Source organism: Mastigoproctus giganteus, chromosome 12 (genome assembly GCF_048544385.1).
Source record: "Mastigoproctus giganteus isolate SK-2022 chromosome 12, ASM4854438v1, whole genome shotgun sequence".
Taxonomy (NCBI): domain Eukaryota; kingdom Metazoa; phylum Arthropoda; class Arachnida; order Uropygi; family Thelyphonidae; genus Mastigoproctus; species Mastigoproctus giganteus.
Window position 1 is genome coordinate 28972017 of NC_143586.1, and position 21607 is coordinate 28993623.

The 21607-nt window shown below is 37.5% G+C and overlaps 1 protein-coding gene across 1 annotated transcript in view; it reads left to right on the top strand.

The window, feature by feature from the left end:
* The first annotated feature begins 2648 nt into the window (after positions 1-2648).
* The window catches only part of LOC150076829 (forkhead box protein K1-like), an 86491-nt gene continuing 67532 nt past the window's right edge, over positions 2649-21607 (top strand). The window contains exon 1 of the mRNA XM_090385692.1: positions 2649-3029. Coding sequence (XP_090241818.1) covers positions 2653-3029 — 377 coding nt within the window. The 5' untranslated portion in view covers positions 2649-2652. The remainder of the gene's footprint in view (positions 3030-21607) is intronic.

Genomic DNA, 21607 nt, shown 5'->3' on the forward strand with positions numbered 1-21607 from the left:
GATTTAGATTACAGAATAATTTATGTACCTTAGGCTTTAACTCTAAACTATTCTGTAATCTAAATTACTCCATACTGTCAGGCATCTCTCATATTGTGGAGTTATACTTCGCAACTGGGTTGTCATCATTGTAACACCAGGGTACCACCCGCCCCATTGATGAGGGGGTCAATAAGCGCCGAAACGGTGCCGTATGGATGATAGTATCCGCTGAGAATAAGTAACAATAGTCTTCGCCTATGGTGAAGCGTTACTTATTCAAGGTAGTAGTAGTACACTGGTGTGCAAAATTTAAGGACCAGTCAGGTTTTCACCTGTAGCTTATCATAAGAGTGGCCAGGATAAGGGAAATGCATACCAAAGGAACCTCGTGAAGTAGAGAAAAGATGAAGGAAACAACACCGACACAACAACAACAGAACCAAATCGGTACAGAGGGATTTTATTCAAAAATTGCAACATAGCACTGGCTACCACGATACAGATGCATCACGGCCAAAGATGGAACAAAGGGAAGAGGTGGTCCTCAGTAGGAGATATGGCCACCCCTAATGTCGATGCAGGCTTTGCACCGCCTGTCCATACTAAGAACAATGTTGTTGATAAGTTATTGCGGTAACATCGTCCATTCCTCTGTCAGTGCCATCTTCATCTGGTGAACATTTTCTGGTGGGTGTGAACGTGTGGCTAGGCGTCTCCCCAGAGCGTCCCATATGTGTTCGATGGGATTTAGATCGTCGGAACGGGCAGTCCAATCCATACGAACAATGTCCTCACTTTCCAAAAGCATATCAACAGCTGCAGTGCGAAGGGGTGTGGCGTTATCATCCATAAACACGAACTCGGGGCCAATGGTACCTTGGAACAGAAGCACATGGGGAAGGATTACCTGAGTACAGTAGCGTGCACTGGTTACAGTATTGCCTTCCAGTATCTGGAGTTGTGTACGTCCATCCAAGATAACGCTGCCCCAGACGAGAACACCTCGATCGTCATATCGAACCCTTTCAGTGATGTTTGCAGGGTGATACCATGTGCCAACCTCTCGCCAGATTAGCTGACGTCCAGAATCGCTGCTGAGACTGAATCTACTCTCATCAGTAAAGAGAACCTTAAATAAAGATTTTCTGGTTGTAACCTTTAGAAATAGTGTTGGTCCTTAAGTTTTGCACACCACTGTAGTAATAGTGCTAGTAATGGAGGCATGTGATGCAAGAAAGCAAGCGTATGTAACTTATGTGGCATCAGCGAAAAAAAAAAGAATAATAATAATAAATAATTTCACATATCCATTCCCTCCAAAAGTTTGTCCCGTTCCTCCTTGAATTTATTTAAGCTATCAACTTCCAGAAGGACAGATGGAAGTTTGTTCCAGCAATTAACCACCCGGTTTCTAAAGGGAAATTTCTGCACATCTATTCTACAACTGTCTTTCCTCAATTTGAATTTATGCCCCCTCAGGTTCGTAATCTGAGCAAGAGGAAGAATCCCATCAGAATTCAGCTTGCTCAACCCATTCAATTCCTTATACACCTCAATCAGATAACCTCACAGGTGCCTAGTCTCCAAATGCTGCAATTTGCAGAACTTAAGCTTTTCTTGGTAAGAACAGCTCTTCATTCCGCTCACCAATCTTGTTGCTCTTCTCTGTACACGCTCAATCAACTCTATATCCTTCCTAAATTGAGGCCGCCAGACCTGTACGCAGTACTCAAGGCATGGCCTTGAGTATACATTCAAAATTCCTGTATATCACTGACAATACACCATGACCTGCTCTGGAAGCCTGTCTGCTTTGATCAAAAAATTTCAGTTTTCTGAGCAATTTATGAGCAAAGAAAAGTAGTGCAATAGCATGGTAAGTCGTAAATGTATTCACAACATGAGATATACTTAATGATGCCGATTCATAACCTCTTAAGTAGTTGGCTACGTACAGAAATGTTGCAATTACACTAACATTTATTGATTTTACTTATTTATTTATTATTATTATTTTAAATTGCCACTTTCGGGTGGAAGTTTCTAGCTCCAGACATCCTTTCTCGCCATACACCCATGATTGCAGATAGAGCCTTTATGTGTTGGTTACTCTCTGGCTCCTCTACTGATTAATGGAGTATTTAACTAGTTCTAATGGGAATTTCCATCCTTGCTAATATTATATTCTTATGTCTCTAAAAGAACAATCGATGAGCCAGTGTCAACCCAGTGTTTTAACACAGGGGTGACACTACATTCCCTTCCAAATAAACGAAATATCAGTAGTTAAATATTGACTTATAATTTGCAATACTGTTTGTTTTTAAAATTTTAAAAGGGGGCTTAATCGTTCTGTTTCCGGTACTACTGAGGAGACCTCTGTAAAGCATAAAATAAAACATTTTATGTAATTCAAATATGGAAATTACTCAATTCAATAAGTAAATAAATAAATAACGGTATACTAATAATGATATTCTTATAAGCGGTATTTTCTCGTTCAGTTTTTCAAGGCTACGGAGATCGTGCACATATGATCCGTGAACATGGAATTGTGGGTAATGTCAACAGTAACTCTAACGGTGCGTCTGCGAGCATTACGGTCTCGCTGGAAGTCGTGAGCCTTGTGTTTACTAATAGTTTCGTGAATAAATAAGTGTTGATAGTTGTATGTTACGCAGTTTAGACATGTCATCCCTACACAATGCATCTGATAATGATGCGTGGGCTCTTTTAGCTTTAAAATCTGCTCCTACTAGTCCCTCTAAAGTCGCATGGAGTCCAGAACCGAAGAGGGCCGCCATAGCAAGGTTAGAAGGAAGGGAGTTTGAGTATATGATCAGGCAAAATCGGATCACAATTGGACGTAATAGTAGTCATGGAGAAGTAGATGTCAATATGGGACACTCCGGGTTTATTTCTAGGAAACATTTAGAAATCTATTTTGAACGTCCTCATTTTTATATGGTGTGTAACGGTAAAAACGGTGTTTTTGTTGATGGAGTTTTTCAGAGGAAAGGAGCACCACCTCTACATTTGCCTAGAACGTGAGTTAAGGGATTTCATTCATTCAATAGTAAATGTATTTAAATGTGAACATATGATTAATTATTTGCAGTTACGTTTAAATATGAAAATGCACCTACTGCATGTTTACTGCATGTTTTGTTAAAAATTAAAAACATTTATACGAACATGTATATTCGGCTACCTTGAAAACATTTTCATATGTATAGAACCCATAGATCTATTTGTTATTTTTTGAAGAAGGTATCATTACTTCTAACAGTTTATAACTTGTCATGCATCCTTTTTCCTCAATAAATATTGCTATTATTTTCTTAAACTATTTTTAAGTGTTCATATGAATTATAAACATCAAGTCATTCAATGAAGGATTCCTCGTCTAGTTAGTGCATTATACAATTCAAAGATAATGTAATTTTCTTTTATCCTAAATTTATTACATATTAAATAAATATTAAAGCTCTGATATTAATTTACTAAACAAATGTTGAGAATGTAAGTGAGATTGAAGACAGGAAGAAAGAGCACTTAAAGAAAAAAAATGCTGTGTAAATAAAATATAACATAAATACCCTTTAATATACAAGAGAAAATAACAGTGTTGTTCAATTACATTGAATAATACTGCTTTACAAGCTCTTCATTCCAGCCAAGGGATTAATAATTGACTGTCTATTCTTTGCTTCATTCTTTAAAGTGGCTTCAATAAAATATTTTTATTTAAATTGAATTTTGATTCCTGAAAGCATTTCATATTAGAGATCTAGGCAACAGTTACTCTTTTATAATAATAAAATAAGTAAAATCGAATATTTTTGTTACTTATGTGAAGTATAAATACGGCCATTTCCCCCCCCCCCCCCACACACACACAAATCCATTGGCTGTATTTCTATATGCAATTACCCTTTGAATGAATAATAATAATTATTTAGTTAGGAACTTGTGATTTTATGCATGCATATGTTTAAAATATGCATTTCAGTAATCATAATTATATTTAATGTCACAAAACAAAGGGGTGCTGCTGCAGGTAGCATCTACAGTATTATACATGATTAAATTTATTTCTTAAAAAATTATACCTTCTTTGTATACTAAAGACAGCATAGATAAAAGTGATGAAATAACTAAATTTATTCTAGAATTATTAGAGAAATCTTTAATTGCTTCCCAAAAAGTATTACATGCTACAGAGATTATTCATAAGTTGGATGCTGGTAATATGTGTAATCTGTTGGAAGGGCCGGCATAATAATGTTTTAGTGCTTTAAGCAGGGCTGGGTGCAATGTTGAGGTGGGGGGCCAATGAAGGACAGTAGGAGTTTTTGCTTAGATTGAGTGTGATTCTTTTGTTGGAATTCATGGCCCTTTCCAATTAAAGGCCTGGGTACATCACTCCCACAGCCTGTGCTTTAAGTGTATATGTATATATATTGGCTACATATCTAATATTGACTGACAAACAAAGTTTAACATTCCTAGAAAAAGTATTTCCATATATTTATTTATTTCGCTTTATGGTAGCTCCATATGAGACCCGGTAAAATATTCCCAAAAATTTCCTTGATTGTCAGCAGTCAAATTTGAGGCCTTTCTATTTGATGTTCAGATATTCATTTTGAAGCTGAATTTAATTGCAAATTGCACTTTATTATTTTTGTTATTTTCTGTCTACATTATTTGACCTCATATAACCCATTGTATCTACTGCAAGAGCAAATAATGCTATTATAAGTACTAATATTTTCACTGAAACATCTGCATCTGGCCTTATTATTTTTTTTTATGAAAACCCCAAACACGAAAGGCATCAAAACCTATAGTACTCAGTACCATGCATGGGTTGAAGGAGAAGTATGGGCGGGGGGGGGGGGGGGGATGCCGGATTAGCTGCTTAGACTTTAATGCTGCAATCAGTGTTCTTTATGATCTTTCCTTGTGGAATTTTTCACTTTTGCTTATGGTTTGAAATCGTATTATCACATGAAAAGAAGAAATTTTGCATAAACAAACCCTAGAAATATGCTAAATAATATCTGAAGATAAACAATCAAATGCTGATATGTACAGTTTCTAAAGCTTTGAAGTAATCATAAAAATTTTTCATAGCACTACGTTCACAATAAAATTATTTCAATCTATATTGGAACCAATGTATTATACTAAGGCTGCATGCCATAAGTCAGTGCTTCATGTGCCTTGAGGAACTCTTCCAACACAGAATACTATGGTATAGTGTAACCTCACAATTACATTGTCATAAATATCAGAGCCAACTTCCTATCGTTGAAAACAGTTGGCATGGTGCCAAGAATAATACACAAAAATATTTGGACTTTTATAGTTATAATATAACATTCACACCAGATAACCTATCCAGCCTAGCATGTTTGATGGCATGATGTACTTTAAATACAAATATAAGAGACTAATTACAGGAAACCATTTGGCTCAATTACGCAGTTACAAAAATTCATTTCCATAAAATGAAACTTTCTATAGCAATTTGAAGTGTGTATAAACTCATAAAAACAACATAATTATGTATAAAAACACATTAAATTGGATGTCTTCCAATAAAATCTGAATTGTTGGCAGGTATGCATTTCTAAAGAATGAGTTAGCAGGTTAGTGATGTATGGCCATTTTTGTCTTACTCATGCTGCTAGGCATATTTGGCCAAAAGCTAAACAGTCACTTTAGTATGCAGTATGATGAACATCACAGGGGTAAAGCAAAAGAATTTTGGTTTCTCAGATTTCAGAACTATTGCCATATTTACAGTTTTTCACTCAACAGAACATCTATTAGATTACTATAATTGATTTCCTTTATTAGTCAAAATGAAACCAACAGAAATTAGACTAATCCTTTATGGATAGATTAGCAATGTTTATGAAAGAAAATAACATATTCTTCAATAGACTAAAAGTAGAAAATATCACCTCATCTAACAAACATAAGGTGTTTTGTGCCACCTTAAGTCCACAAGATTAAATTCACTATCATTATCAAGAGGCATATGCTGCAAGAAATAGACGTTTTGTCCAGTTCTTCCTTGTATTTATTTAAGCTATCAACTTCCACAACGACAGATGGAACTTTGTTCCAGCAATCAACCATCTGCTGGTTAAAGGCAAATTTCCCATCTGTTCTACAACTGTCCTTCCTCAATTTGAATTTATGCTCCTCGGGTTCGTAATCTGAGCAATAGGAAGAATCCCATCAGCATTTAGCATGCTCAATCCATTCAAGGCCTTATACCCCTCAATCAGACATTGCAATTTGCAGAATTTAAGCCTTTCTTAGTAAGAGCACCCCTTCGTTCCCCTCATAAATCTTGTTGCCCTTCTCTGTACTCATTCTAGCAACTGTAGATCCTTCCTGAAATGAGGCCTGGCCATTTCCTTATACAAAGGAATAACCACTTCCTTCTCCCTCCTAGCAAAATTCCTGTATATCATTAACAAGACTCCCTGACCTGCTCTGGGGGCCTGTATGCACTCCTCAGAAAACTTCATATCTGACTGCACAGTTACCCCAAGGTCTTTTTCATTCTCTACCATCTTGAGTGTAATATCACACAGTTGATACATTTCTCTGAGTTTACTTCTATCCATATGTAGTACTTTGCATTTGTCAATGTTAAATTTCAGTTTCCACTTTTCAGCCCATCAGCCCAACTTTTCTAGATCCTGTTGCAGTAGCATACATTAGCATTAGTAGAGGCATATGATGTAAGAAAGCAAGCTTATGCAGCATTAGCCATCCCCCCATTTCACCCCTCCATTTGTTCCAAATGCCTGTCCAGCTCAGCCTTAAATTTATTTAGGCTATCAACTTCCACAACAAAAGATGGAAGTCTGTTCTACCAGTCAACTACCTAAACTAATCAACTACCAAAATACTGTCATTAACAACCCTGCCAACCTTTGTATCATCTACAAACTTTGACATTATGTTGGATATACCTTCATCAATATCATTGTTAAACATGCAACACAACAGTGGCCCAACACTGAACCCTGAGGGACACCACTAATAGCATTAGCTCACGAAGAGCAGGGTCCATTGATTACCATTCTCTGTCTTTTCCCACTCAACCATCCTTTTATCTATTGTAGCAACTTGCCCTTAATGCCATACTGCTCCAATTTGTACAGTAGCCTTCCATGTGCCACTGTATCAAAAGCTTTCCTAAAACCCAAGTATATGATATCAAAATTATTCTTTGCATCCAGTTCCTTTGTGACCACATCATAGTATCCAATCAAATTTTTCAGACAATACTTCCCATTAACAAACCCATGCTCTGTCTGAACTATAACTGCAGTCTTGTCTAGATGATCCTGCAGTGCTTCTTTAACTAGAGACTCCATTATTTTCCCTGGAAAAGAAGTCAAACTAACAGGTCTGTAGTTACTCGTGTCACCCTTTGATTCCCCTTTGTGAATTTGTGTTACATTTGAACATCTCCAGTCCATGGGGACATACTTTGAGACCAAGGACGTCCTCATAATTATGGTTAAGATTTTGTTTACTTCCTTTGTCACTTCCTTTGATATAATTGGATAGATCCCATCAGCCCCAGGTGCCTTTCTTATATTTAACTTCACCAATTTATTCTCCACTTTGCTCTTAGTTATTACAAAATCATTAAGCTCTCTACTAGAGTTTAATAAGCTTTTGTCCTCCACTTCCCCACAGAATTCCTCGTGTGTGAATGTAGATGCAAAATACTTGTTCTGTTTGTCAGCAATCTGAGCAGGATCATGAACAGACGAACCATCGATATCAAGTGGACTAACCTGATTTTAATTATATAGTAAAATGATTTAAATTAATTATACAGCTGTACCGCTTAAGTTTGTTATACCACAGAGCAACCCTACCAACAAAAAAAATTACAAATTTCTTTAGCATACAAATATTAGATAAGTGTTGCAGCTTTTAGGGGAAGTTCCTGCAGAATGGATTTCCAAATATACACGAATATCTGTTTCTGCAGGCAGTCTTTAAAAGTTCTTTATCAATTGATATTTGCTATTGGACAGTTGAACTATATTTAAGATGACCAAATATCCCATTTTTTTTGACTGACAAGTGCATATTTCTGTTTCTCTGTTTGCTTTCATAATGGTAACTAAAGTGACAGACTATTTGTAAATTCTCTGCAGTGAGACCAACTGATGATGTTATCAACAGCAAATTCTAAATGGGAAGCATTCAGGGAAGTAATTGTAGAAGCTACTAGGCTTTTTATATCAACTGAAAGGTACTGTTTAAGGCTTAAACCTAAATCAATGTAGGATGAACTGATGGCAGAGAAGAGAAATGCATGGGATGCATAAATTAACATATAAACTAGTCTGCAATCAAGTCATAAAGGAGGTTAGGCAAGGCAGATTATGAGATGCCTCTGGCAAAGTAGCAAAGTGTTCTTTACTTATGTAAATACTAGAAGTAAGGGGATAATCACATTGGTCAGCTATATATGAATGGTATAATTATTGATGATATTTTCAGATTGCTGACGAACTCAATAGGTATTTTGCATCTGCATTTGCACACAAGAAATTTTTTTAAGGCTGGGAATACCAGAAGTATATCAAATTTTGACAGCCAGCTAAATGATTTTGTGATAATTGAGAGGAAAGTGGAAGAGAAATTGTTGAAGCTGAATGTAAAAAAAAAGGCACCTGGAGTGGATGGGACTATCCAATTATGTTAAAGGAGGCAGCAAAAGAGGTAAGCAAACCTTTAACCATAATTATGAGTGTATTATCCATGGATTCAGAGGAGGTACCTATCAGTGGCATATCCAGATATCGTCATGGGGGCATGGTGACCAGGTCCAAATATCATCTTGGGAAGGGCATGGTGAACAGCCTCTTAAGTTTTTTTTTTCAGAATGCCTCCTGCATTCTTTTTCTTTAATTGAAAATTTTTGGTTAAGGAGAGGCATATGCCCCCTCTGCCCACCCTTGAATATGCCCCTGGTACCCATGGACTGGAGATGTATTAATGTATCCACATTTTACAAAAGGGTGTTAAAGTGTGAAATAAGCAATTACAGACCTGTTAGCTTGTCTTCTTTTCCTGGGGAAAATGATAGAATCACTGGTTAAAGAAGTATTGCAAGATCTAAGAAGGAATGCAGTCACAACATGGATTTGTTAAGGGACAATCTTATCTGACCAATCTGATTGGATACCATGAATTAACAAAGGTACTGGATGCAAAAAATAATTTTAGCATCATATACTTAGATTTCAGAAAAGCTTTTGATACTATTGCATATAAGACTGTTGTACAAATTGGAGCAGTGTGACATTAAGGGCAAGTTACTGCTTTGAATAAAGAGATGGTTAAGCAAGGGAAGACAAGAGAGTGGTTATCAGTGAACTGCGCTCCCCTTGGGTGACTGTTATTAGTGAAGCCCCACAGGGTTCAGCACAGTGCCCTTTGTTGTTTTCTGTGTTAATGATATTGATGAGGGCATGTCAGGCTTAATGTTAAAGTTTGCAGATGATACGAAGGTCAATCACATTAATCAGGGGATGCTACTGCAACAAGATCTAGAAAAATTAGGCAGATGGGATAAGTGGAAATTGAGGTTTAAAATTGGTACTGCATATGGGTTGCAGTAATCCCAGATTAGTGTACCAGCTGTGTGGTACCATACTCAGGGTAGTGGAGAATGAAATCTCTGAGCAGTGCATTCATGCTGTTAGGCTGCAGTGAATACATTCAACATGAATTATTAATCATGGAAATATTGCCCAAGTTGATACTGCACATTGTTTCATCTTTGAGGATCATGATTTCTCCGTCTCTAATCCCAAGTGCTGAATGTTGCTCACTAGCAAAAAAAAGAGGGTAAAACTCCAGATCTTGGGTACCAGTCCATATTTTGACAAATGGTCAGGAACAAAGCAGTGATTGGCAGGTGCCACTCACTGCTTTCCCCGCCGACTGCCCTCCTAGGTTGATATGCCTAGGGTGTTTATACCCCCACTTGCCACTGTTTTTAAATTGGGAACTTGTTTTCCGATTTTAAAACATTGGGGTGGGTGGATAAACACCCTACCTAAGCTAAGAACTCCCCCTCCTCGATGACACAAAACAATCAGAGAGTAAACGCCTTCAGAATAATCACCCAATCACAGAACTCAAGCGTACAATCACTCCGTTCTATGACCACACCCATTGCACGGAGACAAGTGGATACATTAATACCCAAATAATGGAGTTTAGCCAAAAGGAGAAACTTTCTCAAAACATCTCCCATTCAAAAGAATTATTGGAAAACACCTATTAGAAACATTGGCAGGCTCACCATTATCCCTCTCCCTTCCTGGATAACTCTCTTCAGTAGAGACCATGATGGATTCAGTGATAGACACTTAAGCCACCTGACAGAAACCATGGATATAACTCTACACATGGTAGTGTTAAAAAAACCCATCAGTATGCCACCAGAAACCTTTCATGTGATAGCCAGAGTGGAACAAAACAATAGCCCATAACCATAAGTGGAAAAGATCTACTTTCTTGCCCTCTCCAACACATCATATGGCTTGCAGAAAAGGGGAACTAGTCGATCTCTTGTGAGACTCCTCAGCATCCAATCAAGAACACAGCCTCTGATCTCCCAACCTGTTTTTTTCTGTCTGTTTCTTCTTCTATTCTGTTTAGTTTCTCTCCTGTCCAGCAAGACAGGAGAGAAACTAAATAATTAAGAAAAAAAAGTTTTTCTTAATTATTTATTCCGTTAATGTTCTGAAATATTTTAAATATTGCAATGCACAGTTATTAATTAATTAAATTGTCTAATTTGTGTTAATGATAATGAAATGCTCTACAGTTTACAAAATGAAGTAGCGTGTTTCATTAACAAATCAGAAGATATATTGATACTGCAATCTTAAACCAATTGCTTCATAGGAGGAACCCTTGGACATTAAGGGGTTTTATCAAGTCCAAACTTCCAATCATCTGGAAAAGTAATGGAAAGTCATTGCTTACCAAAACAGTGTTCAGTGTGCAATATTGTATAGGGATTATGTATAGGCAATGTGTAGGGATTATGTATAGGCAATGTGTAGGGATTATTCTATGGTGATCACAGACTTCAGAATTTATCATCATTTAGGCAGCCGTACAGTCCACAAACTGGACTGTTAGACCCTCTGTCTGAACGTAAAAGAAATAAAAAATAACTTCCATGATCCTGAACACCATATTATTAATCTGCCAGTGGATATAAGGGATATTGCTATATTCAAGGCTTATTACCTGAAGTGGATATTCTTGATGATCAAAAGGAAAGCCAAGTTTCAAGGAATTTTGGAAGTTTCCACATTATGAAGGTATTAATAACATTAGTAAGTCATTAAATGATGTTACTAACCAGTGCACGGCACAAAAAATGTATCTTTTTATCACAGTTTTTGAGGATTTGATATTTGCATCAGCATAATTTTTATTCTTCAGAAAAACATTGTCAGGCTTGTTTGAATATTAGGTTTCAGAAAGTGAGCAGTGTGGTGTTTTTGGGATCTAACAACGAAAAACTAAAAACGAAGGTTTAAAGTAGCTCAGTGTGCAGTGTGCTTTGGAGGAAGATAAGGTTGAAGATGTGTGTTACTAGACACCTAGAAATTATACAAGGCATCTTACTAGGCTTTTTTGACCTTAGTAACAAAACAGCAGAGATCATTGAGAATGGTAATCTGTTCAGTAACAGCTGACAGAACTTGTTTGCGGGAACTTTGAGATTTGGTAATTTGCTAAAAAAATATTTATAAATTGAAAATTGCCATCAAGAAGACATCATATCGTTTCTCTTTTTAAGAGGAGTCTAACCTTTTATTCAAGCTACACACACACACACACACACACACACACACACACACACACACACACACACACACACACACACACACACACACACACACACACACACACACACAGTGGAGTTTACAGTAAATCATTCAGTATAAATGTTAATCGCATTTGGTAATCACGGGCTTGAACCCCGGTCCACTCAAAGAGTGTGCACTACTGCACTCGCACTCCTGACCACTTGGCTACGTCAGGTCCATGCTTTCATGGGCACTGTTCTTCTGAGTTGGCTTTATAATTTCTGCTCTCTCTTCCAAACCAGTCTGAACATATGTTGCAGCCAATCAGCATCCTTGTACTGTTCAACTTCAAACTCATAGAACCAACTTTTCTTCTTCCTCATTTATTCCTTCAACTTCCATTTTCTGGAACAATCTCCTTTCATAAGTATTTCCTTAAAATTGAAATCTACAGAAATTCATGTTAACAAGTATCTTTTTTTGTCTTCTCAACCTTCAATCCATGTATGGGATAGTACTTAACCCCTGGCTTGTAGCCGTGAAGGGCAATGTGCCTTGTACAGCAATGTGCGTTCTGCATACAATGAAGAGTTCTTATTTTACTGTAGGTTCTATTACCTCTCATGCTTGGGGTTTTCATTAAAAAAAAAAAAATCTTGTAAAGTGACACTGTGAGAAGTAAGATGATGTCTTCTAAATTCTGATGGTGTCAATAGGGAGCTGACACCATTTTTATAGATTCATAACTTTATAGGTTTGTATTTGAGAACTCTGGGGACTCCACTAACAGCATTAGTCCACGAAGAGCAGTGTCTATTGATTACCACCCTCTGTCTTCTCCCACTCACCCATCCCTTTATCCATAGCAGCAACTTGCTCTTAATGCACGGCAGTCTTTTATGTGTAACAGTATCAAAAGCTTTCCTGAAATCCAAGTATGTGATATCAAAATTATTTTTTGTATCCAGTTCCTTTGTGATGACATCATAATATCCAATCAAATTGGTCAGACAAGATTTCCCCTTACAAACCCATGCTGTATCTGAAGTGTAATTGCAGCCTTATTTAGATGATCTTGCATTACTTCTTTAATCAGTGACTTTATTATTTTCCCTGAAACAGAAATTAAACTGGCTTGTAATTACTCGTCAACCTGTGATCTCCCTTTGTGAATTGGGGACACATTCACACATCTCCAGACCACAGGGACCTCCCTGATTCCATGGATGCTCTCATAATTATGGCTGAGTGTTTGTTTACTTCCTTCGCACTGCCTCCCTCAGTATAATTGGATAGATCCCATCCATCCCAGGTGCCTTTCTTATGTTTAACTTCAACAATTTCTCTTCCACTTTCCTCTCAGTTATTACAAAATCATTTAGCACCCTGTTAGAGTTTGATGAACTTCTAGTTTTCTCCTCTGAAGGATTCCTCATGTGTGAATGTAGATGCAAAATATGCATTCAGTTTTTCAGCAACCTGAGCAGGATCATCAACAGTTGAATGATTGGTATCAAGTGTTCCAATCTGATTCATCCCCCTTCCTTCAAGTTTACTTAAGTAAATGAATCTGCATCCTTTGCCAAAGGTTTCTTATAATCTGCCTTTGCTTGCCTAACCTCCTTTGTGACTTGATTACACTAGCTTATATCTGCTATAGGCTTCTGTGTCGCTTAATAATTCATATGCATCTTCTGTGTTGCCTAATAATTTACATGCAGAGAATAAAAATGTATTCTTATTATCTGCCATGGGTCTCATTAGTTCATCTGACACCCATTTAGGGCTGCACCTTGAAGAGTATTTCATAGTTAGTATGAAAAGTCTAGTAGCTTTTAGGATTAATTCCTTGAGTGATTCCCATTTAGAATTTGCTGACGGCAACATCATCAGTTGGTCCCATTGTATGGAATTTAAAAACTGGCTGAGATCACTGTAGTCAACTTTACAAAAGCAAAAACCCTTCCCTTTACCCTTGATTTTAGTTACATCTTCAAGTAAATCCCAAATCAGTACATGTGATCACTGCTGCCTAGTGGTCCTTTTACATTTAGAGGCTTTCTGAGAAAGAATGGTATGAATCAATGGAAAAGTACATTACTCTTTTATGGATCCCTTCCAAAAGTGGAGAGACAGGAAAAACACAGATGTAGGTAAAATTAGAGGAATGGTATATAGTTTGCTCTGTCATGCCAACCAAATACGGAGGATGCGGAAAGGTCAAGGAATGACCACCGCATATCCCCGGAGCAACATGGCCTTAGTTGCTAATGCTCCTAAAAAACCAAATAACAACAACAACTGTCATGCCACTAACCAACTCAAAAAACATAAAGTACAAAGCTAAATATCTTTGTACAAAAACCTGTGATAGCTCAACAAGAACTACAATTAGTGATTAATCTATAGAGTACGGCATGTGCACATGTATGAATGATCTTATTTCCATGTACACATTATTTCCTCAGGTCTGTGAAGAAACTAGTGTTTACAGTTAAAAAGCTGAAGTTTCTCCCAAATAACTATATGAAAAGATTGTCATACCTCTGTGATAGTATAGTGGGTTTGCTACTTTTTTTTTAATGGAAACCCCAAACATGAGAGGTATTAGAACCTATAGTACTTAGTACTTTGCATGAGTTGGAGGTTGAGAAGACAAAAGAAGATATTTGTTGACATTAGACTTTTGTAGATTGTAATTTTCAGGAAATACATATGAAGGAAGGTTGTTCCAGAAAACAGCAGTTGAATGAATAAATGAGGAAAATGAAAAGTTGGTTCTGTGAGTTTGAAGTTGGACAGTAAATGGATGTTGGCTGGTTGTAGCATGTGTTTGGACTGTTTTGAAAGAGAGAGAGAGAGGGAATTATAGAAGCCAATTCAGAACAGTGCCCATGGAAGTATCTGTAGAAAAGGCATGCAGCAGAAACAGAACATCTATGAGACAGAGAGTGGAGACTGTTAGAAATGAGTCATTAATTAACCTAACTGCCCTCTTCTGAATGGAGTCTAGAAGCCTGAGAGAGGTTTTGGGGGCGCCACCTCAGATGTGGGAACAATATTCCATGGTAGGGCAGATTTGCAGTTTGTACAGAGTGAACAGCTGTTTGGAAGAAAACTAATGCTGAGAGTGAAAGAGAAAACTAAGTTTTTTAGATGCAGAGGAAGCAATATTTGTAATGTGCTTGTGCCAAGAGAGATTAGAAGTCAGGGTAATCCCCAAAAGAGATATATCATCTTGCCTAGAAATCGGAGTGTCACCAAAGATAAGCATAGGAGCAGAAAAATCGGCCAACCAGGCTGGCCGGGTGGTTAAAGTGCCTGCCTGGCAACCCAAAGGTCGCGGGTTCGAATCCCGCCTCGGGCTTGGATCAGAGTACTGCAAAAAGCTTGGGAGGTGCATTATGGCCACAGAAGCCAATGCGCCAACAACTAACTAAAACAAACAAAAAAAAAACAAAGCAGAAAAATCCTTTTTGCTAGATATAAGGCAGGACTGAGTTTTTGAAGGATTGAAATCAACTAAGATGTCTTTGCCCCACTGGAGAATAACTTGGAGATTCGTATTTAAGGAATTGGTAGCAGATATTCAAGAAGTTGAAGCTGATTGAGCAGGGCAAGGTTTCTCAAATTGGAAAGTAGAATGCAATGTGCTTTCATCAGCAAAACAATGGATAGGATTTCCGGTCAATGAAAGAATGTATAAGAGGAAAAGAGTGGGGGGGGGAAAGAACTGAACCTTGGGGAAAACTAGCATTAGTGGGGAAGTTAGAAGACAGAGAGCCATCTACAGTCACCTTCGGTGAGCGGTCAGAGAGAAAACTGGATAACCAATTACAAAAAAAACAGCAGGAAAACCATAAGATGGAAGCATGTTTAGAAGACCTTTATGCCAAACACGATTGAAAGCCTTTGAGATGTCAAGAGCAATTGCTTGTGTTTCACCAAACTTTTCCATTGAATTTGTCCATAAATGGGTAACAAAGCCAGAATATCAACAGTGGATTGACACTGACGGAAACTTGTTGCTCATTTGGAGACATCTAGATTCAAACCCTATTGGAGGCTGGGGAAGTCTTAAAGACCTTTTCAGCTTAATGAGGGAGGGGTAACAGTTTCTCTGAGTTATTTTAGGTTTTTCAGCGCACTTTACATGCAGGTCAGCCCTTGTATAGATATAATACATATGGACATGTATATGTCTCGTGGTGGCACAGCCCCAGAGGTTTCTCTCACGTGCTGATGCTTCAGTTCTAATAGCCAGGACTGTCAGTCTGGCCATGTGTTTAATATTAGTGTCATGTTTGATGTCACATTGTATTTGAATGCTGTCCGACAGGCCTCTTATCAACCAGGATCACTTGAAAGATTTCTGCCTGATTCCTGCCCATTCCACAAGGATGCAAGCCATCAATCATAGAACTCATACCAGGCCACATGAAAATACGGACAGCCCTTTAAAATTTCAAGAGCTTGCCTCCTTGGGTGAAAATCTTCAGATGTTTGAAGATTTCACCCAAGACAAGTCTGGGATCACCTTACTAACCACCTGGGAGGACCCAGTGGTTAGTAAGGTGATCCCATGTTGGTGGAGGAGAAGATATCCCAGAATCCCACCCTGACAAACCAGGATCAGCAAGAGCATTACACCTTCAGGAGATGTCTGAGGACATTGGAAGATGATCTCACTCCTGGAAGTTCTCAGGAGTCAACAAGTGTGAGTTCCACACTGGTGAAAGTGTCAGAAGAGACAATGGATTGAATCCATCCCAGGAATGGGCAGGGCCCATTCCTGGGATGGTCTATCTACTATATAGATTTCACCCCAATGAAGGTGAATCCTGCCCCATTAGAGAATTGGAGGAGTTTGTCTGCAGCTGGCATATCCAAATCATATCCAAATGTGGCAGGGTAGGTGGGTGTGTATAGAGAGGATCTTGAAGTTGAAGAACTCTCCCCCCCCAGGTAGCAAGGGCAACAGCGAAATTCCCATACCGAGTAAAAGGTGACCCTTGAGTCATTAGTGATTGTCTACCATCTGTCAAAGCTTGTGACTGTAGTACAAGGAACTCCATCACACAGTTGTCATCTGCGGCACAAAGAACAGCTTTGCAGTTATCTAAAGATCACCTTGAAGCAGCTCACCTGAGGATATCATCTTGTAGGAACTAGTCACTCCGAATTTTAATTTCAGTATGATGTACCCAGAAGATCAACTTATGCAGCAAGGATCATTCAAGAAAATGTTGTAGGAGCTTTTCACTGCATGGTGGAAATTGTTTTCACTATGATGTTGCATGGATCGCATTTTTAGGAAGAAACAGTCATCTCTACTGAAGAGGATATTAGTTTTAACTTCCACAAAGAGACAGCGAAGTAATTGTCACCTGTGGTTAAATCACTAACTTCTTCCATTTTTGCTTGCTGAAGATGAAAGAAACATTGTACATGTATCTGTTTCAGTCATGAAAAACTGGAATGTGCTATGAAAATATCCAGTGCTGCACATGGAAATGTAGTGGTCATCTTATTTCATGCTGCTGTCACACAAGAATATTGTTTTGCTATGAGCAATAGCTGCATTTGTGTATTTTAACAAGGTATTAGCTGCCCACCATTAATTGGAATGGTACCACACATCCTATGCTTACTCTGACTGCAAAATTCTGTTCCAGTGTCCAGTTGACTATTTAGCCCATCCACCTAACCAAATTTTTTATGCAGGTTGTTTCATCAGCATTGTTCTTGCTCCACTTGTAGCAGGACTTGTCTTCTCTTGAGACCTGTATACAGTACTGCAAAATTTTAGATATCCCAAAAGTTTGTCCTTGTCTTCAGTAAAAGGGCTTCACATCCAGAAATCAGTACTTTCACGTTGGGTGCTCCATCAGTCAATTCCTCTCATAGATCCTGGTACTCATGACACCCATACAGAAGATGAACCCAGTTTTCTTTTTCTCCACAAGTGTACCACAAACATGCTGAAATACCTAATTCGTTTAATTTTTCAAAGAAGGACCTGTATCCTGTAACCAGGAATGTTGAATAGAGGTTTGATTGAAACCAACTTGACATACCTTTCCCAAACTGTTTAATACGTGGAAGAAACCTTTTGGTTATCAAACCCCAGGTACAATTGTTCCATCTATCTTGCCACTGGTTAACAAGAAGTGTCCACAATCATTTCTTCTCCTCATTATAACCTCTATCACAACAAATCTCAGTTGATATCTGCTTGTATGGCTGTCTACGCCTCAAATAGATGCATGTGACTTAAATATTAAGACCAGATCCAGTGGTAGCTGTCCTGTTATAACCCTAAGACCTCATCTGACACAGTCCTACAGACTATGCTGAGTTGTAACAATATTATCCGTTGAATTGCAAATGTCTTCCTAACATTTGCCTTTTGCAATGCACAATCTAGCCAGACATGTGCACCGTAGCTCACAATTGGCAAGAAGAAGATACAGTCATAAAATAATTCACTGCCTTGCCTTTTATCCCCTACTCCTTCCTAGTTACACACCGTCGTGGCGCCTCTGTAGCCAGGTGGGAAGGAGTAGCAGTGCGTAACACACGCTTGATTCGACCGGGGTTCGACCCCATCACCACCAAATACGGAGAATGTGGAAAGGTCAGGGAATGACCACCACATATTCCTGGAGCAATATGGCCTTAGTTGCTAATGCTCCTAAAAACCGAATAACAAACAACAAACACACCGTCGTACCAACAAATTTATGAATCTTCTCAGTAGTGTAATTGATTTGTGAGACAAACTGTAACTGCCTGTCAATCTTAACTCCTAGATATTTGATCGTCTTCACACACGCTGCAGACTGACTCCATCTATTCAACATTGTGGGTTTCTCATAGTGTCCTTTTAACAACACAGTTTTGCCCTTTTCCGTTGAAACTACAAGCTGTGCAACTCGTTGTGAAGGGTACCACCTCCGGATACTTGGCTGATACCACCGAGTATCTCTGCCAAGAATAAGTAACATAGTCTTCTCTACTGGGGAAGTGTTGCTTATTCAAGGTAGTTCAATATCGGGGGAACTCGTTATGAAGGCATTCACAATATGAGATATAATGCACAAAAACTATGCCATTTCACTTACTTCGGTAATTTATTACAAACTAAAATGATATTATGCATTAACTTGTTTGATTAATGAATTTTCTGTAGTCTGAGGTTCTCAGCGCTAAAACCATTTTGGTATAAAGATTTTGATATAATGGAAGTGACATATTGCAATTGTTTTCATCGATATCCATAATTGAATATTGTCGACCACATGAAGTGTTTTTCGTTAAGTTCTGATGGTTTTGAACAGTTCTGAATTACTTAGTGGATTGTTGCTGTGTCTTATTGTAATTGTGACCTTTTAAGGAATGTTGAAAACTAAATTTATAATACTTTATTTCTGTAGATTATCATTAGTATTTTTGATAATGCTTTAAAGAATAACCTATTTTTATCTATCTACCATATTGGCCATAATTATTTGTCCCTCCTTAGCAGTTTTATTTTAATGCTACAAATATTAATTATACTGATTATATGAGTATAATAATTATTAATTGTACTGATTATACTAATTATATTATATTTTTCTGATTTGAAGGGTTATAGTTGGAAGGATGAACTCCTTTGGAGTTCATAAAAAAAAGGTTATAGTTGAACTCCAAAGGAGTTCAACTATAACCTTTATAGAGTAAAATATTTATAAATTTCAAATAGTACTTAAAATCATTCTTAACTTATGTATGTGTGTCTTGGGAAATGTCTTATCCGGATTTGACTGTATATAATTTAATATATAATATAGTATTGTAATTTATTGCATATAATAAAATTCAATCCACAATTATAATAATGGAAACAAAGAAAAAAATATTGCTACTAATACATAAATCACTAAATAACAGTAAAGTTTATTACTTATTTTGGAATGACAGAATCATCTAAGTCAGAATTAAAGTTCAACATGATCACATGACAATAATAGGTACATATGTCCCAACAGGAGGTAAAAAGAAAGGAAGCAATGAATTCTAGAGTCGATTTCAAGGTATTTTAGATAAAGTAAATCAAAGAAACTATATTCTAATGTAGAAGACCTAATGCCCAAATAAGTAGGGAAAAAAAGCAATTTCATAGGAGTATATGGAGGAGATGTAATCAGTAATGATGGTTTCAGATTAATATATTTTATGATATCTAACAAACTGAGAGTAATAAATTCATCCTTCAAACATAAGGACTATCACAGATACACAGGGTCAGCCTGTGGTTATAAATCCATTATAGATTACATAATAGTAAGTTTAAAATAATTAAATGCACAAGGCATAATACTTTAAGAGTTTAGTATCTATATAATATCGGTGTTTTGTTACACCATAAACACTCTTAAAAAACTACAAAGTAGTTGTTGTGGGCATCATTTGCTCTTTCTCATATTGTGCTCTGCCTTCACGACGAGTCTTAAAGTATTATGCCTTGTGCATTTAATTATTTTAAATATTATCTTATACACCTTTTGGCATCTCTCATATTGTGCGATTAACTTCACAACTGGGTCGTCATGTCTGCAATACTAGGGTACCTGCCCGCCCACTGATGATAGGCCAGTAGCCTTGAAACATGCCTGGGTGGTGGTACTCACTGAGAATAAGTAACAATAGCCTTCTCTATTAGTGAAGCGTTACTTATTTGAGGTAGTGCAGTATCATGGCAACTCGTCGTAAAGGCAGAGCACAATATGAGAAAGAGCAAATGATGCCCACAACAACTACTTTGTAGTTTTTTAAGAGTGTCTATGGTGTAACAAAACACCGATATTATATAGATACTAAACTCTTAAAGTATTATGCCTTGTGCATTTAATTATTTTAAATATTATCTTATACACCTTTTGGCATCTCTCATATTGTGCGATTAACTTCACAACTGGGTCGTCATGTCTGCAATACTAGGGTACCTGCCCGCCCACTGATGATAGGCCAATAGCCTTGAAACATGCCTGGGTGGTGGTACTCACTGAGAATAAGTAACAATAGCCTTCTCTATTAGTGAAGCGTTACTTATTTGAGGTAGTGCAGTATCATGGCAACTCGTCGTGAAGGCAGAGCACAATATGAGAAAGAGCAAATGATGCCCACAACAACTACTTTGTAGTTTTTTAAGAGTGTCTATGGTGTAACAAAACACCGATATTATATAGATACTAAACTCTTAAAGTATTATGCCTTGTGCATTTAATTATTTTAAATATTATCTTATACACCTTTTGGCATCTCTCATATTGTGCGATTAACTTCACAACTGGGTCGTCATGTCTGCAATACTAGGGTACCTGCCCGCCCACTGATGATAGGCCAATAGCTTTGAAACATGCCTGGGTGGTGGTACTCACTGAGAATAAGTAACAATAGCCTTCTCTATTAGTGAAGCGTTACTTATTTGAGGTAGTGCAGTATCATGGCAACTCGTCGTGAAGGCAGAGCACAATATGAGAAAGAGCAAATGATGCCCACAACAACTACTTTGTAGTTTTTTAAGAGTGTCTATGGTGTAACAAAACACCGATATTATATAGATACTAAACTCTTAAAGTATTATGCCTTGTGCATTTAATTATTTTAAATATTATCTTATACACCTTTTGGCATCTCTCATATTGTGCGATTAACTTCACAACTGGGTCGTCATGTCTGCA